The 25,761-nt window shown below is 41.6% G+C and overlaps 1 protein-coding gene across 1 annotated transcript; it reads left to right on the top strand.

The window, feature by feature from the left end:
- On the top strand, positions 1-25,761 carry LOC129833094 (protein shisa-9B-like). The gene is made up of 4 exons (XM_055897387.1): positions 1-997; positions 3,120-3,235; positions 18,854-19,012; positions 25,225-25,761. The coding sequence occupies exons 1-4, from the start codon at positions 477-479 to the stop codon at positions 25,641-25,643; spliced, it is 1,215 nt and encodes a 404-aa protein (XP_055753362.1). The 5' UTR covers positions 1-476; the 3' UTR covers positions 25,644-25,761.

Genomic DNA, 25,761 nt, shown 5'->3' with positions numbered 1-25,761 from the left:
TCTTTCTGCCTGTCTCTCTCCCACCTACCACAAGTGTCTCCACCTCCTCTTTCTTCCCCACTCTCCCACTCTGTCGGTAATCGGTTCGGTAATATTCCCACTGCCTGGAGTGAACTACCAACAAGGGCTCCGACTGTCAACGGAGGATGTCTGTGGCGCAGCGCAGAGAAATGATTTAAACCTATTCAAGATACATGTAGCAACTGTAAAATAGTTGTTGTCGCATCAGTGTAAAGAGCTCATCAGTTTGTTTGTTATACGCAATTGGAACAGATATAACATTTACACAAATTGCCATACAACATCACCGTGCGCTGACGGACAATTACGCGCAGAAGTTGCGTTGCGTAATCATGATAATCATCGCGGATGGCTGTGTTTCATGTTCTTGGATTATGCGTACAAGCTTGTAATGATACCTGGTCATCGCCTTTCCTTCGTCTACAGTGGAGAAGAAAAGTAACAAAGGGACGCACATGATGAGAAGCGCGGGGTTGTTGCTTGGCTACTTTTTGGTGAAAGTTCTTGTATGCGACGCGGAGGGGGAGCCAGGGCAGAAGCTGGACGGCTTTATTATGGTACCAACGGGTACCAACGAGTCAAAATTGAACAGAGAGAATAGTGTTTCGGAGAGTCCGCATACAGAGGACAGATGCCGGGGTTATTACGATGTGATGGGCCAGTGGGATCCGCCGTTTGTGTGCCAGACGGGCAGTTACCTGTACTGCTGCGGGACCTGTGGCTTCAGATTCTGCTGTGAGTTTACAAGCTCGCGGCTGGACCAGACAACCTGCAAAAACTATGACACCCCGCCGTGGATGATGACAGGCAGACCCCCGCCTAAGAAAAAAGACCCCACTCACGACCCCACAAAGGACAAGACAAACTTAATTGTGTATATAATATGTGGAGTTGTTGCCATAATGGCCCTCGTTGGGATTTTCACAAAACTTGGACTTGAAAAGGCGCACCGTCCACACAGAGAAAACATGTCAAGGTAAACAACAGCAGCAGTCCCTGTGCGCAATGCAGTAACAACTTTGGATAGCCTAAATGAATGCAGGAATTTAACTTGTATTTGGGTGTCAGAAGTTTCCTTGAAATATTTTGATGCATTAAAGATGCTGTTTTGTTAAAATAGGTGATAACCCACTGGACACAGACGTCAGTTCAATTTCTAGTTTCGATTTACATTTGGTTGAAATCAACAACAAAAATCAACAAAACATTTCGGGTTAAAAGTTGGGTGAAATAAATACGAAGTTTCCTTACCTTGATGACCTTTTTCAAATCCAGTCGTTTTTCCCACATCACATAGATTTGTTGGTTGAAATCAAATCAAATCAAATTGTATTGGTCACATACACATGGAAACAACATTGATTCATGATCCAATCAGTTTTTGCCTAGTGGGAAGTGTTAAAATATAGAATAAATATACATGCTCAGTCAGTTCTTCTGACCACAATTTGATTGGCAATCATAGGCAATACCTATCCAGCCTACTATATTTTATTTGTGAGTGACTGTGAATACCTGTCCAATTGCGTTGATGTCTTGAGCCATGCTCACTATGTCCTAGTAAAACCAGATGTGCTGGAGATAGTAGTGTGTGATGAGCCATGCTCACTATGTCCTAGTAAAACCAGATGTGCTGGAGATAGTAGTGTGTGATGAGCCATGCTCACTATGTCCTAGTAAAACCAGATGTGCTGGAGATAGTAGTGTGTGATGAGCCATGCTCACTATGTCCTGGTAAAACCAGATGTGCTGGAGGTAGTAGTGTGTGATGAGCCATGCTCACTATGTCCTGGTAAAACCAGATGTGCTGGAGGTAGTAGTGTGTGATGAGCCATGCTCACTATGTCCTAGTAAAACCAGATGTGCTGGAGGTAGTAGTGTGTGATGAGCCATACTCACTATGTCCTAGTAAAACCAGATGTGCTGGAGGTAGTAGTGTGTGATGAGCCATGCTCACTATGTCCTAGTAAAACCAGATGTGCTGGAGGTAGTAGTGTGTGATGAGCCATACTCACTATGTCCTAGTAAAACCAGATGTGCTGGAGGTAGTAGTGTGTGATGAGCCATGCTCACTATGTCCTAGTAAAACCAGATGTGCTAGAGGTAGTAGTGTGTGATGAGCCATGCTCACTATGTCCTAGTAAAACCAGATGTGCTGGAGATAGTAGTGTGTGATGAGCCATACTCACTATGTCCTAGTAAAACCAGATGTGCTGGAGGTAGTAGTGTGTGATGAGCCATGCTCACTATGTCCTAGTAAAACCAGATGTGCTGGAGGTAGTAGTGTGTGATGAGCCATGCTCACTATGTCCTAGAAAAAAACAGATGTGCTGGAGATAGTAGTGTTTGATGAGCCATGCTCACTATGTCCTAGTAAAACCAGATGTGCTGGAGATAGTAGTGTGTGATGAGCCATGCTCTCATCTCCCTTGATGTCATCTACCAACATGGTGCCATTAAAAGCCACTTTTTTACTCCATTACACCTGCAATTGTTTTTAATTATCTCACTGCCCTAGATTTCATCATTTTAATTAGATTCGTTGTTCTTTTTGGGGGGGGAAGCGAACTTAAGGTTCACTTCCCCCAAAAACTGGTTGATTCAATGTTGTTTCCATGTCATTTCAACAAAAAGATTCAATGTGATGACTTTAATTTCACGTTGAACTTATGTTAGTTGACAACTCAACCAAAAGTAAATCAAAACTAGACGTTGAACTGACGTCTGTGCTCAGTGGGCTGCCTTTGTCTCAACATGCCTTGTGATCCCTATTGTGATTTGTCATAATTCTCAACTAAATTATCAATGCACAAAGGAAGGTGATCCCACTAACCCAATATAGCATAAATGGTACTGTGCATATCAATGAAAACCCTTTGAGCATATGCTAATTGGTCATTGGTAGTTCATCTACAAGCATGAGAGTAATTGATTTGATTTAATCTACATTATTCAAACATTAAGACCTGTAAGGATTTCCGATAAATGTCAGATAAATATCGAGGTTTACAGCGTTTGAGCTACTGTAAATTTGCTCGATTTCATAGCCATTATTATTGAGGGAACCAGCTGATTGAGGTGTTTGTGTTTTTTGTCAGGGCTCTAGCCCAGGTGATGCGCCAGCCCGGGCCAGGAGAACACTCAGAAGACATTGGAGTGCATGGACAGCACTATGACAACATGCAAGCCAACAGGATACCTGCTAACAGTCTCCGTAAGTAGGCCTCTTCCATCCAATGTCTCATTTCATAGAGAATAGCCACTACAACAATAGTTTGATACACATTGGAAAGTACAACCAATGGTAAGATGCATAGTCTATTATGTGGAGCTCTGCAATGCATTGGGTATGGTCATGATTGAGATACAGAGATGGTATAAACAGGATGCCATCTGCAGAAGACTGAGGGTCTGACTGCTGTGATCAGACGAATCATGCACAATCTTTACCTCTGTACACACATACACACAATGTTTCAAAACAGCCACTAACAGTAAACCTTATCACGCAAGAGAACATTGACATTTTCACTTTCATCAATTCTATGCTGGAGTCCTATTGAAGTGCCCAACAGTCTCCGATTGGTCTTTGTGGTTGTAGTGAGGCAGCTGTGAAATTCAAAAGGCTTATTCACCACCACCCTTTGCCTTCCTGGCTCGCCTGATTTAGCTGCTCCAGATAAGAGAGTTGTGAAAGAAGTCCATTTTGGAGAGTCCTGTGAGCTGCTGAAGCAATTACTCACAGCCTCAGTAATCATTTAACACACTGGGATAATTATCATCATCAACCGCCGCTGACTAATAGTAGTATAAGGCTTTCGCTGCTCTCCATCTCTTACAACTGGCTCTTTCTTTCTCATCCCTCTCTTTTTAGTCTCTCTCAATCAGGCAGGCACACATCTACACAGACCAGCAAGAATTCACTCACTCATTCACTCACTCGCTCACTCACTCCCTCACTCACACTCATGAATGATGCAGGATGTATTATTTTATTATGCATTGCATGTCTCAGATTGCCGGTTGCAATCACACAGGCTAGGCTTTAGTCACTAATGGCAATGGACAGACTTTTCCCCATTTGCTTGTTTGGAAGTGATTGTAATGCATGCTGTCTGTTGTTGGAGAGAAGTAAAATGACATGTTTACTTATGGTAGTGCATTTTTCCTGCTGAAAAGGAGTGTCAATGTTTGACATGAAAAACAAGCTGTTTGTTTGTGTGTGAAAGACAAATTCAACTTGGAGAGAATGATAATGGGAATACTAGATTTATGTTGACGGCATAAGCAAATGGCAACAGTGTTTTTTTGTTTTTTTGTCAAAAACTGAAGTAGATCAGGCAGCTCCGGGTCAAGAGCCTCCACTTTGATTCTTGAGTGTAGCTGAGTGTAGCTTCCACCGATAATTGAAGCTTGTAGCTTGTATTCGCGTGAAGAGCTGCCATTTTTGTCCCATCCCTTGGGTAGGAATTACCAAAGGGATTGGAGACCCAGTTCTGCAATCAGGTGGGCTGCATGGACATACATTGGCATTGTCTCTCCTCACAGTATTGGGAAGGATCCATACGTTTTCACACAATAGCACTGTGGATTGGAGAGTGTAGATGAGTGGAGAGGTGGGTTCTGGGTAATCTCTTCCTTTGTCAGTGGCCCTCCCACTTCCTCCAAGCACAACACTATCTCTCTTAGTCCGTCACATCAAGTTGAAGCAACAAGGACCTCTTCAATCTCCACTGTGTCGGCTCACAAAAGGGATGTGTAATTTAGTGTGACATAGCTTTTCAGGTGTCCTTAGAAGGCCAGGGATTGGGTGAAAGCAGTGTGTGATTCCACTAGAATTCAACACACTGTTTTTTATTGGTTTGGTATAATGTGGGCATTATAGAATCAGAAGGAGCAGTTTGTCACTATTAAGGTGTGTGCTGTATTGTAATAGAGGTAGTGTTGTTTAGTTAGGCTAACTGGAACCCTTATTCAATAAAGTGGGATGACAGCACAGGTTTCTTTGAGCAGCTATTCACACTCATTCCCACACTGACTGTTCTCTTGTAAAAAGTCTCACAGGCAGAGCAGTGTCTTGCTGTTTCATGAGAAGATGTGACGGGTTATTGTATCAGTGTGAACAGCTTCACCCAGTGAGCTCCCTGTTGAAGATGTGGAGAGGCGCAGGGAGGTGTGTGAGGGGAGACACCCTGGTGTTGTGCTGCTAAAGAGCTGACCCCATCTCCATGCAGGCTGAGGGGTAATAACCCAGAGAGTGGGGTGTGTAACTGTGCTGGGAGCAGGGCCATTCCATAGAGCACTGGGACTAAAACAACCTTTACATTACTGAGGTTCTCCGGTCTGAAATGCCATTAAAGTGCTTAAGGCCGCAAGTGCTGAGACTGACTGGCAGGCACATACTCTCAGTCAGCAACACAGTGTGTGATTGTTTGGAATTAGGTAACCCACTGGGTACAGCTTAGTAGACAGACATCAAGTCAGGAAATTGACAGGGCTTTTTATGGTAGCATGGTACCTCAGCAAGAATAGTAAGAAACCTCAGCCACGAGACTAGAGATCATAATCAGGGTTGCTATAGTGGTGTAAAAAAAAGAAAAGACACAATCAGAACAAGGGAAATAGTTTAATTCAAATTGATTTTCAAATTTGCCTAATACAGCATCAATAGAATGGGAAGGGAATGAAACCCTTTGGGCTGAGGCGCCTGAAGAGTGTTATTCTGGTGAATGAATCTCATTATCACACATGTAAAGCAAGCACACTACGCTAGCAGAAGCTCTCACTTAGACAGGCTATTCCACTGAATGTGAATTATGCAGGGTATCTAATCTACTGAGGCTGATGTCCATGTATGACACCCCATGGCATACATTGACTGCCAAAGAGGACTGTCTGTGTGTGAACTGTGTCTTGTGAGAGAGTAGCGCTCTGAAGAGGTGGCAGCACAAGTAATTAGGTTAATGTGTTTGAGTAACATCTCCTCCTGGGTTTTCAATCTGATGTTATATTACACTGAACACTTGCTGTATTGAGGATTCAATTGAAAGAGACTCATTAGCATGGTGAAAGGCTTACTTGTGTCAATATCAAGGTATCTATTAAAAATAATATGTTTTTATCTGCATATTGTGCTTTTTTGTAATTGTACAATATGATTTTAAGCAACCAACTTAGCAAAAACAGGTTGATTCAACGTTGTTTCCAAGTCACTTCAACCCCAAAACTCAAATGTGATGACATTGAATCAACGTGGAAAACTGATTGGATTTGCAAAAAGTCATCAACGTAAGGGAATTTAGTATTTTTTTCACTTAACTTTTAACCTAAATCAAATGACAGGATGACATTTTTGGTTTATTTCACGTTGAATTCAAGTTAGTCGATAAATCAACCAAATGTAAATCAAAATTAGACGTCGCACTGATGTCTGTGCCCAGTGGGAAAGCTTTCTCCCATTGTTATGGCCGTAGACTTCAAGTACATTCAAGTAATGAGGCCTTTGTTTCAAAGACCAATTTTGAAATGTTCATTAACCCTCGTCAGACCTTTAATTGATTATGAAAGAACTGTGTTATGATTAGACCATGGCTATGCATTTTTTTTGAAGGGCTTTGACATTCACAATACAAAGTCCCCTCTTTTATACAAGAAGAGTCCGTGGTTTCCAGTGCTTCAGATCATGCATGCTATACAGTGCCTTCAGAAAGTATTCATGGCCCTTGATATATTCCACATTTTGTTGTGTTACAGCCTAAATTCAAAATGGATTAAATATATTTTTTCTTACCCATCTACATACAATAACCCATAATGACAAACTGAAAACATGTTTTTAGACATTTTTGCAAATGTATTTAAAATGAAATACAGAAATGTCTAATTTACATAGGTATTCACACCCCTGAGACAATACATGTTAGAATGACCTTTGGCAGCGATTACAGCTGTCAGTCTTTCTGGGTAAATCTCTAAGAGCTTTGCACACCAGGATTGTACAATATTTGCACATTATTCTTTTTAAAATTCTACAAGCTCTGTCGAGTTGGTTGTTGAACATGGCTAGACAGCAATCTTCAAGTCATGCCATAGATTTTCAAGCCGATTTAGGTCAAAACTGTAACTAGGCCACTCAGGAACATTCAATGTCATATTGGTAAGTAACTCCAGTGTATATTTGGCATTGTGTTTTAGGTTATTGTCCTGCTCAAAGGTGAATTTGTCTCCCAGTGTCTTTTGGAAAGCAGACTGAACCAGGTTTTCCTCTAGGACTTTGTCTGTGCTTAGTTCTATTCCATTTATTTATTTTTATCCAAAAAAACTCCCCTGTCTTTACCGATTACAAGCATACTCATAACATAATGCAGCCTCCACCATGCTTGAAAATATGAAGAGTGGTACTCAGTGATGTGTTGGATTTGCCCTAAGCATAATGCTTTGTATTCAGGACATAAAGTACATTTCATAGTGAAATCCCTGAGCGGTTTCTTTCCTCTTCGTCAACTGAGTTAGGAAGGACACCTGTATCTTTGTAGTGACTGGGTGTATTGATATACTATACAAAGTGTAATTAATATATCAAATAAAATATACATTTTATCAATTATAAATTCAGGCTGTAACACAACAAAATTTGGAAAAAGTCAAGGGGTGTGAACGCTTTCTGAAGGCACTGTATATGGCTCAGATGGTTTCCATTCTGATTCCATTATGTCACATGATGGAACTAATACATATGGTGCCAATATGCATGACATCTCCATGGAAACAAAGGTATGATGACCAAGTGGCCTGTCCATGGATTTTTGCTGTTGTAGATAAAATAGATAGGAGCAGAAAAAAGTGATTGTTGTTGAATTACACTAATTTAAGAGGCAGAATACATTATATCTGACTGAATTAATTTCCCCACAGTGGCAAAAGGACCTGATTATACACTTGCAGTTTGCTGTTACACTGTCAACTCCTATAGGATTGTGCATGCCTGTATCCATGGCAATCTCACAAAATTGTGCTGACACTGATTTCGTTCTGCCCCTTTCATCTTCAGACTGAACTGATAAAAAAAGACTAATCTAGGGAAATTCCCCTGAGGAAAACTATACATAAAGACATTTGAGGCACCCTTAAATATCATAATAATCATGCTTTGAGGGAAATACTAATAATGAATGAACATTCCTAATAGGCAGCTTAGTTTTTTGTTTTCAACACATCAACTGTAGAATAAGCATTTTCTTTGGTTAATGCTTCCACTTTCTCCTCTTCATATCGAAGCCCACCAAAGTAGAGTACGGAAATGTGTGGACAAGGTAGTATCTTTCAGGAAACGGCTGCCTGGTTGTCACAGGCATATGGTACCCTGAACATCAAGGCTACTGTACCTCAAGGTATGCCTACGAGATGAGTTTTCTCCTACAGCTGAAATTATTATTATTCACTTTAATGAATTCAGGCGTTCTTGGTGCTGCCATGACAGGCGAATAATTAATCATTCTTTAAACAGAGACCCCTTTTTTTCTTCCGTGCCCCCTCCTGGAATAATGATCCGTTCATTACCAGCCAGCCGACATGTTGACAGGTAGGTGGAAATCAGGGGCTCAGGAGCAGCTAGCGATGGGATGGGAGCTTCAGCGCTGTGGCCTATGGCTGCCTCACTGATGGGTCATAGTACAGCTATTAGTAAGCTACATTTAAACCTACAGCAAAATGTAACCCGAAAAAGATGAACATGAATCCCTCCCTGTACAGTACATTAAAACAACACACCATGTTCAACAATGTATTTGAAAAGTAGGCTGTAGGTTTATCATATACCAGACTGCCGACCAGACACCAAAACCCAATGCCCTCATGTATGACCAATGACAAGGATTTATTTTAGGCCTAATGGCATTTTTGAGTAGTTCAATAACATGGGGGTTACTGCAGATACCTTAGACATGTTCTGAACATCCTCACACTATTCAGGATACTCTGCCTCCATGCTGGCTGGTGATTGGGAAATTACACAGAGGGCCTGTTGGGGGTTCTAACACATCTGATGTAATGTAATATTAATATTAATGTCCACTGAGAATGGTCACAGCTTCAAAGGGGGCTTTCTTCACTTACTCTTTAAAGAGGGTTCTTTGGTCATCTTTTCTTTGTTGGCTAGTGGTGGCAAGCCCCTCTTAAGTGGTAAGTGTTTAAGTTTACTCCCAGCTAAATGATGAATATCTACATTTATAAACAGATTTAAAATGTAGATGAAGCACAGCCCATGTTAGATCATGAGCATTATTAGTGCATTCTTGGCATCACACTATCCACGATCTACAATACCATAGGAAACACATCCCTCTGAAAAATATATTGCTGTTTTGACCATACAATGCTTGTCATAGTGTTTGTGAAAATTACTGTTCTTCCATTACTCTTTTGTAATTATTACTAGGTCAGCAAAGTCAGAGGTAGTTCATGTCAACAGACGACCAGACGTTTCTTGTAACAAATGGACGCTTGGGAAAGAAATGGTCATTGTCAGAATAGAAACCCAAACAATCACAACCATGCATCTTACAACCTCAAAACCACCAGACTTTATTAGTCCAGGAGACCATGAGTTCAGGAGCTGCACCTTGAGTTCAGGAGCTGCACCTTGAGTTCAGGAGCTGCACCTTGAGTTCAGGAGCAGCACCTTGAGTTCAGGAGCAGCACTTTGAGTTCAGGAGCAGCACTTTGAGTTCAGGAGCAGCACTTTGAGTTCAGGAGCAGCACTTTGAGTTCAGGAGCTGCACCTTGAGTTCAGGAGCTGCACCTTGAGTTCAGGAGCTGCACCTTGAGTTCAGGAGCAGCACTTTGAGTTCAGGAGCAGCACTTTGAGTTCAGGAGCAGCACTTTGAGTTCAGGAGCAGCACTTTGAGTTCAGGAGCAGCACTTTGAGTTCAGGAGCAGCACTTTGAGTTCAGGAGCAGCACTTTGAGTTCAGGAGCAGCACTTTGAGTTCAGGAGCAGCACTTTGAGTTCAGGAGCAGCACCTTGAGTTCAGGAGCAGCACCTTGAGTTCAGGAGCAGCACTTTGAGTTCAGGAGCAGCACCTTGAGTTCAGGAGCAGCACTTTGAGTTCAGGAGCAGCACTTTGAGTTCAGGAGCAGCACTTTGAGTTCAGGAGCAGCATAGTAATACCCAGTCAACGTTCAGTCATTGTAGTACACTAGCATTAAATCTCTACTGGGTCTGGTAGTTCTCTCTTTGTAGATAATGCCTCAGTTGTACAACAACATACCTCCCATGTTATTTACATTTTCATGCCAGGTTTGCATCTGGTTGCAACAAAATGGGCTGTGCCCTGTTTGCGCCCACAGGAAAATCTATCACCGTCACTGTCGTTTTGATGTATTTGAGGACACCAAGGTGTGGCTTTCATATACACACGCGCACACACACGCACACACACACACACACACACACACACACACACACACACACACACACACACACACACACACACACACACACACACACACACACACACACACACACACACACACACACACACACACACACACACACACAGACTATATTGTTACGAGATAAACAAAGACACAAGGATCTAATTTTGTCAACTGGAGATGAGAGGTAAATAATTGCACCGGCAGGAACAGCAGCACTAGCTATGTGACTGAGCCCTCTTCAGTTGGTTGGTAAGAGTTCAGCAAATTAATCCACTTGTTCGGCTGCAGTAGTATGTGAGATTCAAGAAAACAGGGCAGCACAGATGGATTTGTAACATTAGATCAACTAGCTACAATGGACAGATATTACAATAGAACAACAAAGCCTGTTAGCATACAAAGTGTCCTTTCTCCCAATCAACAGAAAAAGCCTTCAGAAACAAATGACTAAATCCTGTACCCTGTATACAGAATATAGTCTGCTATATCCCTGAGATTATAGCCTTGAGAATACATTGTCGGGAGACAACGCTTTGTGCTTCCTTCCCATATGTGTTGAGGACTGCTGTTGTTTTGACTGCACAACAGCTCCACTAAAATGGTTATTTTCTCCCTGGCGTTTTGCTTCTGTCTCGTTGACTCACTTCTGGGCAGGGGGTAGAGTGGTGTGTCTATAGGGCACAGTCCTGCGCCTGTTCCCCTCCTCGTCCCCTAGCCATGTCTGGCACTGTCAAGTGTACCCATGCCAGGGCTGCCTCCCTAGGATGGATACTGCCTCTATGGCAGGGGTTGTGGGTGCCTGGTTGGCACTGAGTGAAATGGTCCAGAGGGAGTTCTCACACGTGTCAGCCGTCACAGATGACACAATCCTCTCAGACAGACAGGGCTTTGTTCTAGTTCCCACTCCTCTAGTTGCCTCTCCTCTGGGTGGGTGGCTGGCTGGCGGCTAGGCTAGGCTACACTCCACTTCTGTCCTGTGTGCTGCTGGGGCCATCTTGGCCACACGCACGGTCCTATCCCTCTCCTCCAGGCCTGCCTGTGTGAGCAAGGGGCACCTGTGGCCACTTGGCCTCTTTTCTCTCTAGGCATCCAGCCGAAGAGAAGAAAGTTCCCTTGCTGCCAACACACACGGACGGACGGTCTGGCAGGCCCTTTCCCACAAGACAGTGTCACAGGAAACTGTATTTAAATGGGTTACTACTACCTACAATGATGAATGGAAAACGGTTACACATAATCACCTTTATTTCCAGTTACATGCCTTTTTTTTAACAGGGCATTTTGTATCTCCTCTTCCTTTTTATATCTGCCTTGTTGAATGGTACTAGACAAAAGAATGCTGTGATCATTTTGAGACACTTTAGTTAAGCTTCCGCCTAAGGGCCAAACCTTTAAAAGTACTGGCGCTGCATACTAATACTGTAGTTCTATATCTTTGTTGGTAGCTGACATGAATGATAACACCTTGTCAAGCTCGCAGGCTGAGAAGAGAAGCTTGATACAACAAGGTTGAAAAGTGAGATGAGGGTTTACTCCCACTAATGGAAGACAAATGACGTTCTCTCTTGTCTAAACGGAATGATTTCATGTACCATAAGTAGCACATGGCAATATGCAAGCACTTGGATGAGCAGATAGTGATTAGCTTTTGCATTGCTGTGGGCATATTATTGATTTTGTAGAAGTCACGTTTGTGTCTGTACTATAGACGAATGAAACGCACACTTCCATGCACGGACCCCTTTGACCCAACTGGTGGCATGGAGAGTACCATTATCACAAATAGTGCACACAAACCCACCATCATGCATGGTATTAAGTAGTTCACCCAGACCACAGCACACACATCTTAATGCACAAAATATTGAATATGTTTTATCTATATTTAATGTACCTTTTGCAAATCGTTATTCTGTGCTTGTATTTTTACCTAACTGTTTACTGAATTATCCATTCGTAAAGCACATACAATGGTGTCACTGTAATGAATAAGTTTGACAAAATAACTGTGTTGTCCATCCAATATACTCTTAGCATAGGGGAACGTCAATTTCATTCAGTAATACAAAAAGACAAAGCTTATACATTAGATTTACATAGCATATGAGTTCATTAAATGTTAATTTCATGCAGGCTTTTTGTGAGCGCAGCAGAGCCTGTTCTCCCTCAGCAGATAAATAATGGGAGTATGAACTGTTGCTCATGTGGGTGTTGCCAACTGGTTAATGTATGAACTATGGAGACAGGTCATTGTAAGTTGGAGTTTCCATTACTTAGTTGGCGTCGTCAAACTTGCCTCTGGAGAGAAACCTGTTCACCTAGTTTGCCAATCGAGCCAATAAACATCAACATTTACAAAGTGAAGTGTCGCCCTCAATAACACTCAGAGTCTGGAAGCGCAGGATACATTTCAGAGGTGAGCTGATGAATGCGTATGAATTTAAGGTAATGGAAGCAGGTAGAGCACAGAGAAGGAGTGAACAATGCTCTGAGAGAGGAGAAGAGAGGAGGCGTTATTGATTCTTCTGCTGCTTTCATCTCACAGTGAGCTCTACCTGTCAGATTGGATTACACAGACAATGGCTTTCCTCAGTCTGTAGGAATTCAGATACTGTTTTTATGCCATCATCTGCACCCAGATCGGTTATGTTCCCCCCCCTGCATATGCCTATTTTATGTAAATTACAACTGAGGAAATTCAACCTATAAAATTACCTGTCAAGTCATGATTTACCCGGTGAGTCAAAGGTTTTTCTCATCAATCTTCAAGGCCTGACTATTAATCTCTCAGCTTGTCCAACCTTTATGAGTATAAAGAAGAAAAGCCAGGGGCTGGACACACGTTTACATGGAATATAGACTCCTTCCATCAGGGCAAATAAGAGTGACTGACTGACTTTCTTCTTGCGCACTGTCTAATACCCTGTAAATCCGTCTAGCAGAAGTAGCTTTCTGCGAGAGGCTCAGTGTTAAATGTCACACTGACTATTCTAGACAAATTAGTTTGTGAAAATCAACATCAAATACGGACAAACTGTGCAAAGTATTGAAATCACATTCCTTGCAGTAGGTATATTGGAAGTATGCATATATTAGGTTATTTTCTGTACATGCTTATTGAATCTGAAATATTTCAATGCAACAAAGCAATGCCAAAACATCTGATGAAACTACAAGCGTGCATCAAATATTATGAAGTATTGCTAATAAATTATACAGTACATGTTATTGGAGGTCTTAGGACTAATCCTTCTGCAGACTTTCACTCCCCAATTGGAAATAACCAGTGAATGAGAGTGCCCTTCCCATTGTACCATCCATCCCTTTGGGGCATCCAGCTCCCAAAATACACTCTTGCATTTTTTATGAGTTCTTGGAAGGTATCTGTGTCTGTAGTGTTGATTCACTTACTCCTGCAACAACCTTTGAGTCTTTAACCTTACAAAAGTTTTCACAAATGGACCACTTTTAACCAGTGGCAGACAGATGGAAAGTGAATTGAAGTGGGACTCCAGTAATTTAGAAGAAACGGTGTGTTAAGAGGACAAATGTCTGGCAGATGAAATGGGATTTTATCCATTGTACACAGACAATGGAGGGACGGATGTATTACTCCTTAAATTAGCAGCTCAATGCCAAAGAAACAGCTTGTACTTCAGATTTCCAGAGGTTAGGTAATTTCAGAGAACAATGATTCTTGAAAACCACTCATTGTTTTCACCTAGTCACAGAGCTATTAGCAGGTGTAGTGAAAGAGTTGTAAAGCTTGCCTGTATGTCTTTTAATGAGACAACACGGATCATTTCATGGCCCTTTACAAAGTAATTAGCACAGCATGGAAACATCTATTTGACCGGTGGGAAATTAGGTTCTAATTAGCCTATTTCACTATTATTATATTTTTTATTATCATGGAGAGGCTGCGCCATGGCATAGTGGACTCTAAAAGTTGATACTTGTTAAAAAAGTTAGAATGTTAAACTTGTACCATCTTTTATTTTTCAGTGGCAGAAGAGAGTACAGTAGTCCTTTTGAAGTGGTGCTGACAGTTGTTTCATGTTTGGTTCACGCCTCCTGTCCCTGACCTTATTCTCCCACTGCCCTCCTCCCGCTTTTTAACTCCTGCTACACTATCCTCTTTCATATTAATTGGACTCGCTAAGGAAATTAAACACCTTCCCTATTCTTCATTCGAAAGCATTTTCTCCTCTCTTTAAAGTATATTGTAGTTCTGTGCAATGGTCTCTTCCTCTTTAAACCCTCGTCTTTTTCCACAGAAAACACTGGAACGTTTCAACAATCATCATTCATTCATGCTGGGGTCCCTCCAGACTTCTGTTAAATGCTCTCCTCCCCTGTTGTTCCTGAACCGTCTCCTGTTGGAGCGTATCTATTGGGACCACTGTGCAGCAGGAGGAATATGTTTCCAGGAGGCAGTGTAGTATTTCATAAGAATTTCCAAAGTTTCTGATTATCATAGTCAGTAGCCTTAATGGAACCTTTAGGTGGGCAAGTTGCTAGGGTAGTTTCTATGAACTTTTCCCATTCTTCATATTTATTCCCCTGTGGATAAGCATGAAATAAACATAGAGAATCAACTTCATAATTAATTTTTATGAAAACAAAAGTTGATTTTGAACAGCAATTGTTTTGCAGTTCATGCTGTTTTTTTCTGGGGATACGCTGATTTCATGCCGTCCATTCCTACATTTTGGTTCTGAACTTCTGAAAGATCAGGCAACTTTTCTTATCATGAAACATATTTTTCTTTCCTCTCCAACCAAAATGGATTAATGCACCTGCTGTTGGCTACAGCACTCTTGGCCCGGCTGTCAGACTAGTCAGACTAGACATCTTTGCTTACATCGCTGCTGCCTTCAGCCGTTCGGACCTGTAGATCCAGCGATGATTGTGTTCATCATCTGGAGAAGAGAAACCTTCCAGTGGCTGCTGCTGAGTCATGAGCCAGGAAGCGTAACTAAAGCTGGCATATTCATTAAGTAACTGTCTGGGAAAAATAGACTAGAATCCAATCAAATCGCCTGCCAGCCGGGAAGACGAGGAGAACAAAAGCTCTGGTGACATTTCAGCGATAGCTGACATCTCTTCCCTGACGAATGGTCATTGCTACCAAGACCCGGTTTCAAATCAGAACATCTATTTCAGTCCACTTGGCATCAGTCTTTTTCCAGACAGAACCATTTTAGCCTAGATCTGATTTGATTTGATCCATTTCTTTCACGGCTCATTGTCCACTGTCCAAAGCAGATGATAGTGTTCAGCTAAATGTGCAAATGCATTTGGTATATTAGTTGTGGAGCTAATTAGAATGGAATATTGTGTACTAGTTGCAGCACTGACAAACAGGGTTCCACGTCCACTGACCTCCTTATCAACTAACTAACATGAGACCGAGCAAAAGAGGCTCTTTGCTCTTCACACTGTGGTGTGTGTGCCTGATTAGATGTTGGATGGCAACAATAAAATGAGGTATTATAATGCAACAGATCTTACAGATAAGACATTTTATTTGACTTAACCTGTATTTTATCATCACAAACATTACAAACATTGATGTTGACTACTCAGTGATCGTCATGGCTGTATTCTCCCCTCATACCATCAGCGCAGCAGAGAGATGTATGTGTACAGTAGCATACAGTTAACACAAGATGTGAGTCCTATTATGCAAGCTGCTTGGTAAGATTTGGGGCATAAGTAATGGGGATTGTATGTCCTTTCCCCTTTTATCCTCCCTTTGGCAATCTACTGAAGTGTAAACTTGCCAGAGAAATCTGCTCTCAGAACATGTTGACCTGTCGACTTGCAAAAGAGTCGTTAAGTTGTTAATTGGCCTCAGTGTGCCTCCGCAAATATGCCATTAATCACGGCCAGTTATTATGTGTAACATACAAGTTGACAGCCTGTTTTGATCATCATGATTGGGGACGCAAAAGAGGGTGGTCACACTGTAGATATGATTGAATTCTGGCCATAGTTATTGTTAAGTACGATATAATGTGATACTATTATACAGCTTTTATCATAGGCACTACTGGATGTTGTTATTGTGGAACCTAGAGCATTGATACTAATTGAGTACTGCGCCTGCGCATGAACACACTGTGCTTGAACTTGAGTTTGAACGAGAAAGTCGTGTCAACGTTATCTCTGTTTCAAGTATCATTTATTACTGTTTGTGTCGTAGTAAGAACACAACAGTTATATATTCAAAAAGCATTCACACTGGAGTAAATGTTGCCAGGTCTTCTACTACTGAACGTTCACATCTGTGAGATGAGTAATGAACTGGAGGTTCTCATCTCTATTTTCTAAAGCAGACGTTTATAGTTCTTCATTTATCTCAGTCTCAAAAAGGTACATTCAAGGTAACACCTTTTCATGTACTCTTTTTAATAAAGACCTGTTCACTATAAATAATATCTGAATGACCTTTGTCTATTGATCAATCATAATAATAATAAACAGTTACTTAATATTGCTTTTATATTACGCAGTTACTTATTGATGGTGCTGTGAAAATCAAAAAGATTGTAGTCTTGAATGAATATCTAATGTAGAACTAATGTAGATCTACTAATGTAGATCTAATGTAGAATAAGAAGTCAGATCGTTATTTTCCATTTTTCTAACAGATGATATTTATAATTTGTAGTCGCCTTCAAATGAATGCAGACCTTCAAGCAGTTATATTTTACTTGTTGAATATGTGGTCATACATAGGAAGCTATTGTCACTAACAGCATTTCGTGCCATAGTTTCAATCTGCTGCTCAACAGATTGCTTGTACTTTGAAAACTCATTATTGTTCTCAACATGCCCAAGCAGCAGTTTATGGGCACTTACAATGTCTACTACAATGACTCTACTTTCTCAAGGTCCTAGTATTGGTCCTCACATTGGGCTGTGGACATCAGTAATGGAAGAGAGTTAGGTTTACATGTGCAACATGAATACAGATACAACAACAACATGGGCTGAATGGATGTACAGTATTACCTTGACCAATCAGTAACTGCTACAGCCAAACTGGCGGAGTGCATTTTATGGAACTCTGCTATTACACACATTATCAATATTGAGCTATTAGTTAACTTTATGTTATTGATATTCTACTGTAGATAGCTACTGTAGTATGGCTGGAGTTATTAAGGTGGCATTCACCGTCCCCCAAACTGACACCTGGGCGTGGGTGCAGTCTGCTGTCTCCTGACCTCCTTTGGGTCCTGCGGGGCCAGTTGAAAATGATGCCCACAACATCTGGTTGCTCTGCCATGCCAGCAGGCAGGCGGCCAGTCAATTTGCCATGGTTCCATGCACTCCTCAATTAAGCAGATGTCTGCATGCTGGATGCTGGATTAGTACCATCTTATAAAGAGCAGTCATCACACTCTCTCTCTCCAGCTGAGTCCCCAGGGAGGGCCAACCAGCACGGGGTGCAATGTTACCAAAGATCTGAAACAATTACCTCTGTCCATTCTTATCCATCCGTCAAATTGATTTCTATCAGGCCTATTGAGAGACATATCAGCTGGGGGCTGAGCTACGCTGCTGTTGGTTTTGGCTGAGGCTTGTTTGGAGGAAACCAAAGAGATTCGATTGGAAGAGGATTAGCACAGTGAGCTGGCTAGAGGAGCCATCTAGCTCGGAGCGATGGACGGTTAATGATTTGTATCCCGGGGCTAACATGAAGAGACTATAACAATTGTGTTGGCAGGTCAATGAGATAGTGTAAGCTGCCTACTTGAGTTCTATCAGGTCTCGACTTCCACAGCTTTCCTGGGTGACACCAGCTCTTACATCTCACCACTGACAGGAAGGAAGAAACACTGATTTCAAAAATACTGCTGATAGCCCTTTCATGCAGCCAAATTACATAGTGGCCTCGTGGATAGAATGTTATTCATATTTTTCATAATTTCAAAATCTATAAACTTTTTTTTTTTAATAAGTCACCGAAAATCCGGTGTTTCTATGTCAAATGGTCTTACGTGATGTATGTAAAGTGTAATATTGGGATGGAAACTAAAAATGTAGTACATTTCAACTATATCTGACATGGTACAGGTCTTTTATTTCTTTTTGCCATGTGAGTGAGGTTTCAAAGTAGATATGTTTAAGACTACCAAGAAACACTGTGTGACCCTGGTTTTAGCCTACTGCAGTAAAAGGTAAAAAATATTGCCTCACTTAAGTGGTAAAACAATACAATAGTGCACAATCGAACTTGCTAACTTGCAAATACATTGTAGCATTTATATGGACCCATAATCTCAATCACTCAGATGGAACATCAATATTTAATGACATGTTTTACTTTTTTCTGCCAGACTGACACCTCTCTCTCTGCCATCTTTCTCTTTCTCTCCCTACAGAGGCTAACCAGATGAACAGTGTGGGTCCAGGATCATCACTAATGCCAGGCTTAGGGTCTCCTCCCCACCCTTACCCTTCCATGGGACAGATCACTAGCCCTTATGAGCAACAGCAACCTGGGAAAGAGCTCAATAAGTACGCCTCCCTCAAGGCTGTCGGTAAGAGACCCTTATTGCTCATTCTAAGATCTGCGGATATGGGGATACAGGAATAAGCGCTGAGCAGCTTCTCTGATTAACTTCATAATCAAAATAGCTAATCAGATTTCATCAACTAATCAAAAGGGGTAATATATAATTTAATCATAATTTCAAATCTAACGAAATACATATATTTCACAGTACAATATAAGTACCAGTCAAAAGTTTGGAGACACCTACTGATTTAAGGATTTTTCTTTATTTGTACTATTTTCTATATTATCAAAACTAGGAAGTAACACATTTTATATTTTATATTTGAGATTCATCAAAGTAGCCACCATTTGCCTTGATGACAGCTTTTCACATTCTTGACATTCTCTCAAACCAGCTTCATGAGGTAGTCACCTGGAATGCATTTCAATTAACAGGTTTGCCTTGTTAAAAGTTCATTTGTGGAATTTCTTTCCTTCTTAATGCGTTTGAGCCAATCAGTTGTGTTGTGACAAGGTAGGGGTGGTATACAGATGATAGCCCTATTTGGTAAAATACCATATTATGGCAAGAACAGCTCAAGTAAGCAAAGAGAAATGACAGTCCATCATTACTTTTTAAGACATGAAGTTAAGTCAATCCGGAAAATTTCAAGAACTTTGAAAGTTTCTTCAAGTGCAGTCGCAAAAACCATCAAGCGGTATGATGAAACTGGCTCTCATGAGGACCGCCACAGGAAAGGAAGACCCAGAGTTACCTCTGCTGCAGAGCATAAGTTCATTAGACTTAACTGAACCTCAGATTGCAGCCCAAATAAATGCTTCACAGAGTTCAAGTAACAGACACGTCTCAACATCAACTGTTCAGAGGAGACTGCGTGAATCAGGCCTTCATGGTCGAATTGCTGCAAAGAAACCACTACTAAAGGACACCAATAAGAAGAAGAGACTTGCTTGGGCCAAGAAACACGAGCAATGGACATTAGACAAGTGGAAATCTGTCCTTTGGTCTGATGAGTCCAAATGTGAGATTTTTGGTTCCAACCGCCATGGCTTTGTGAGACGCAGAGTAGGTGATGATCTCCACCTGTGTGGTTCCCACCGTGAAGCATGGAGGAGGAGGTGTGATGGTGTCGGGTGCTTTACTGGTGATACTGTCTGTGATTTATTTAAAATTCAAGGCACACAACCAGCATGGCTACCACATAATTCTTCAGCAATACGCCATCCCATCTAGTTTGCGCTTTTCAACAGGACAATGACCCAAAACAGACCTCCAGGCTGTGTAAGGGCTATTGACCAAGGAGAGTGATGGAGTGCTGCATCAGATGACCTGGCCTCCACAATCACCCGATCTCAACCCAATTTATACGGTTTGGGATGACTTGGACCGCAGAGTGAAGGAAAAGCAGAGAGCAAGTGCTCAGCATATGTGGGAACTTCTTCAAGACGGTTGGAAAAGCATTCCTCATGAAGATGGTTGAGAGAATGCCAAGAGTGTGCAAAGCTGTCATCAAGGCAAAGGGTGGTTACTTTGAAGAATCTAAAATCTACAATCTATTTTGATTTGTTTGACACTTTTCAAATGAAATCAAATTAATTTTATTTGTCACATGCGCCGAATACAACAGGTGTAGACCTTACAGTGAAATGCTTAAAAACAAACAAAATAGCACGGTTGGTTCAGAGCCAATCAAACGATAGTCATCCTCTCCGGCGCCATTCTTATTTTTTGGTTACTACATGATTCCATGTATGTTATTTCATAGTTTTGATGTCTTCACTATTATTCTACAATGTAGAAAATAGTAAAAATAAAGAAAAACCTTGAATGAATAGGTGTGTCCAAACTTTTAACTTGTACTGCACATGCCATGCATACCTATAGCATGTGAGAAAGGGAAACCATTCCACTGAAATGGATGGGAATGGTAGAGTATTTATTTGGCCATCTGTTAAATTGAAGGCATCTCTTCTCATAAAAGAGGACGTGATGATTAGAATATCAGCCGAGATCGCAATTGAGCATACGCCTCTGAAGTGTCGAACTTCCATGTAATCACACTCAAATGACATGATTAAATGTGGGCTAATTAACACAATGGAGATCTCGAATGATGAGCAAAAACACCAAGCAGCTAGTGTAGATATGTTCTGCTGCCTGCTGTAATTATCAGTTAGCCTGGTCTCTGTCTCCATCCTAGCATGCTGTATGGTTACTTACTGAGAGACACAATGTTTATGTGACACTTTCCGTTTAAAGAAAAACCTCAAAGAAAGAGAGGCTCTCAACAAAAATATTTACACTGTGTAAACAGTTTATTTCAATTAGACAGGATAACAGATGTAGAATTTAGCCTTTCAGAAAGGGAGGAAAATAGCCTAGCTTTTAGGAAAATAAATGTCATTGATTTGTCTTTCAAATTTCATGTCTCAAGGCTATCCATTGTTTTGCCTTTGTTGCTCTTAGGCGCCAATGATAACCGTAAATAACATTTTCTATATCACCTATAGTTTTGCTGCTGCACATCATATATGAAGAACCCTGTGAAATGTTGGACAGTCACTGTTACAGTACCAAAATCAACTAGTGAAGATCTACATTGAGAGTCAGATCTTATTGACCACAGAACTGATATTAGGATCATGAAACCATGTCTCTTCAGTTATCCTTCAACATTATATTGGAAAATCGATTTTTTTATAACATTTTGAGAGGGCAAGTATAATAAATGAAACATCACAGCTTGACCCACCCCCTGCACTAGGGAAACGCCTGGTTTACAGCAACCTCACCTCTAAATTCCCTGAGTGCTAAATCCAAGGTTTGGGAAATGATCAACCAAAATCTAGCAATCAATTATTCTCTCTTGCTGTCCCCCCAGTGATTTTGTAAGGTCACAGAATTGGATTTCTCACAGACATTTACAATCTGAACTGGCTAACTTATAAAAGAGCGGGAGCCCCATCAGGGAGGTGTCTGAAGACATTTTGGATCTGCCTGACGCTCTTCTGGCTGTAAACACTAGGCTAATTATTTCTCATGCCATTCTCCAAAAAGCTGTAATTATAATTGAGTTGAACATGACAATTCTGCAAGCAGCCTTCTCTTTGATGCATTCATTTAGGATACCAGTCTACATGAAGATCTCTGCAAGTTCAGTATTGTGTGTATGCCATAGACAGTGAATTAGATTGTGATTCTAATTTATGTATGGCTGTCATGTGCCAGGGGATATTGTTGATTTCCTCGTCATGTAGTTATGTCAGAGACTTTCCCTGTTATCTTTGCCTCTCCATTTGAAGCAAAATGCCATGTTGCTGAACTAATTCCTCTGAAATTTTGAAAAAGGGAATGATTAATTAGGCTCACAGGAAAGCAATGACTAAGCATGTTGACTTTATCTCTGAGTTTTTTCTTTTACACTGATTGATGCTCAAACAGTCAGTTGTTTTCTCCATAGACCAATAAGAGAAACAGGCGAGTGAGCTAGCAGAGCAGATAAACGCTCTGATTAATAAACCAGAGAGACAGGCATCAGAAACCAGCTCTGCTTCTGATGGGGAATTAAAAGAAGTGATGGAGACATATTTGATAGTGTTTATCACCCTAATTAAACAGGGGTCTCTTTATGGATTCTGCCCGATTCAACTAAAGGAACGTCAAAGCCCCTCACCATAAATGGGGCTGGATGAGATGGCAGCTGTCAGAGTTGCAGAGGCACAATCCCACAGAGGATGATGTGGCGGCAGGCATGTGGAACATTCACCAGATTCTCTCTGTGACATCATAGACAATCAGATGAAACTTCTCTGACTGCTGCTAATCTAGTGAAGAGGCGTCAAGCTGCAGACGGATCATTAGGGGATATAAAGACTGTGGTGAAACGTACACTACCGTTCAAAAGTTTGGGGTCGCTTAGAAATGTCCTTTGTCTTGAAAGAAAAGCACATAATTGGTCATTAGGAAACCCTTTTGCTATTATGTTAGCACAGCTGAAAACTGTTGTCCTGATTAAATAAGCAATACAACTGGCCTTCTTTAGACTAGTTGAGTATATCTGTGAGTTCGATTACAGGCTCAAAATGGCAGCATCATTAAATAGTACCCGCAAAACACCAGTCTCAACGTCAACAGTGAAGAGGCGACTCCGAGATGCTGGCCTTCTAGGCAGAGTAGCAAAGAAAAAGCCATATCTCAGACTGGCTGAAAATAAAAGATTAAGATGGGCAAAAGAACATAGACACTGCACAGAGGAACTCTTCCTAGGAAGGCCAGCATCCCGGAGTCACCTTTTCACTGTTGACGTTGAAACTGGTGTTTTGCGGGTACTATTTAATGAAGCTACCAGTTGAGAACTTGTAAGGCGTCTGTTTCTCAAACTAGACACTCGAATGTACTTGTCCTCTTGCTCAGTTGTGCACCGGGGCCTCCCACTCCTCTTTCTATTCTGGTTAGGGCCAGTGTGCGCTGTTCTGTGAAGGGAGTAGTACACAGCGTTGTACGAGATCTTCAGTTTCTTGGCAATTTCTCGCATGGAATAGCCTTCATTTCTTAGAACAAGAATAGACTGACGAGTTTCAGAAGAAAGTTCTTTGTTTCTGGCCATTTTGAGCCTATGATCGAACCCACAAATGCTGATGCTCCAGATACTCAACTAGTCTAAATAAGGCCAGTTTTATTGCTTCTTTAATCCTAATTGCAAAAGGGTTTCCTGATGATCAATTCGCCTTTTAAAATTATAAACTTGGATTAGCTAACACAACGTGCCATTGGAACACAGGAGTGATGGTTGCTGATAATGGGCCTATGTAGATATTCCATAAAAAATCTGCCGTTTCCAGCTACAATAGTCATTTACAACATTAGCAATGTACACTGTATTTCTGATCTATTTGATGTTATTTTAATGGACAGAAAATGTGCTTTTCTTTCAAAAACAAGGACATTTCTAAGTGACCCCAAACTTTTGAACGGTAGTGTATCTAATGAGAGCTGTCCGGTGACTAGGGGATAGGGGGGAGAACAGAGGGATGAGTGCCAGTGGAGACACTTATTTAACTGTTTGGGTTGAGTCTATATGAACCAATGTGGTTCTCTCCCTCCTCTCTGATTCTCTGATGTGTATTAAGCTGTGGGCCATTGATGTGTACGCTATGAAAGCACTTTGTTCAGAGGGAGCTCTGCACTGCTAGAGTCTCACTGCTAGAGTCTCACTGCTAGAGTCTCACTGCTAGAGTCTCACTGCTAGAGTCTCACTGCTAGAGTCTCACTGCTAGAGTCTCACTGCTAGAGTCTCACTGCTAGAGTCTCACTGCTAGAGTCTCACTGCTAGAGTCTCACTGCTAGAGTCTCACTCTAATATAGCGGTGTCCGATCCAGAACATTGAGGCTGAGGCCGTCTGCCTCTCCCTCCGCCCACCAGGGTATCATAACAGATTAAAGGTCACCGGCAGGACATTTAATTAGAAAGTCTGAAATGTCACACAGGGAAATGACTAACGCTGTAGAGTATGGCGTTGCTCCACAATTAGTGAGGAGATAATGTTTTCAGAACAGGTCTGCGCCAGATTGGACATGTCAAATGACACCATGTAACAATGTCAGTGGCTTTTATGGGCAAATGATGTCCGATAGTTAAAGGATATAGTGAACACATAGCATAAAATATACTATAGAAATCAAGTAAACATTCCAGAATGCTCAGGGACATATTCATTTGCATATTACAATACAACTGTGCACACAGCCAGCTTAGAAAAGAGCAAACTCCCCAACCAGTCTGGAGGGGGTTGTTTACTATTAGCTAAAGCCTGCATGTTTCCAGATGATAATGGCATTGTTGGGAAAATCATTTACATTTATACTCAAATGGCATGATGATATACAGGACATATGAACAACATTCAACACGGCTCAGGCAAAATGTATTATTCACCTCGGTATCCTTTAAAAAACCTTTAGCTACCATTTTCTCAACTGTTCCTCACCCCACATGACAATATGTAATCTACCCCAGTTTAGGATTATTATGGCATGTACATAAATATAGATTTGGAAACAGTCCAAAATCCTCAAATACTTCAATATCTCAACTAATCTAAATAAATCTCACCAAAGCAAAGACCTGAACATTTGCTATTGTCTGTGCATGACATTAACAAAATGGCTGTCATTCCAATATTTTTTCATTTATGTTTTTTTGCTCTTGTGTATGTGTGTACGTCTGTTTCCAGCGGAGAAGGTTAATGACAACTTCTACACCAACCGGCGGCACATGGTAGAGATGGCAGCCAAGGGCAGTCTCCCTATGCACCCGATGCACCGCATAGAGCAGGAGCCCAGCAACCCCTACAGCCCTCCCTTACAGCCTTCCCTAAAGCAGAACGGACACAAGTCCAAGAGCACCAAGGGCCACAGCAGCCACAGCAGCAGCTCCCATACCCTGGCCTATGGCTCCAACACCATCGCCAACCCGGGCATGCAGAAGAACTGGGACGGCTCAGAGACGGTGGGCCGCCGGCAGAGCCACGGCACTAAGAAACACTGCACCATAGAGCAGGTGAACGAGATGCACAGCACCTCGCGCAGCCAGCACTACATGCCTCCACAGCCCTACTTTGTCAGCAACAGCAAGACAGAAGTGACTGTCTGATCTGAGAGCCCACTCCACCACCATAACTACTATAACCCCAGCTGCGAGAGAGAGAGAGAGAGAGAGAGAGAGAGAGAGAGAGAGAGAGAGAGAGAGAGAGAGAGAGAGAGAGAGAGAG

Source organism: Salvelinus fontinalis, chromosome 34, assembly GCF_029448725.1.
Source record: "Salvelinus fontinalis isolate EN_2023a chromosome 34, ASM2944872v1, whole genome shotgun sequence".
In the NCBI taxonomy this organism is placed as follows: domain Eukaryota; kingdom Metazoa; phylum Chordata; class Actinopteri; order Salmoniformes; family Salmonidae; genus Salvelinus; species Salvelinus fontinalis.
Note: the sequence above shows the minus strand (reverse complement) of the source record. Positions and strands in the feature narration are given on the sequence as shown.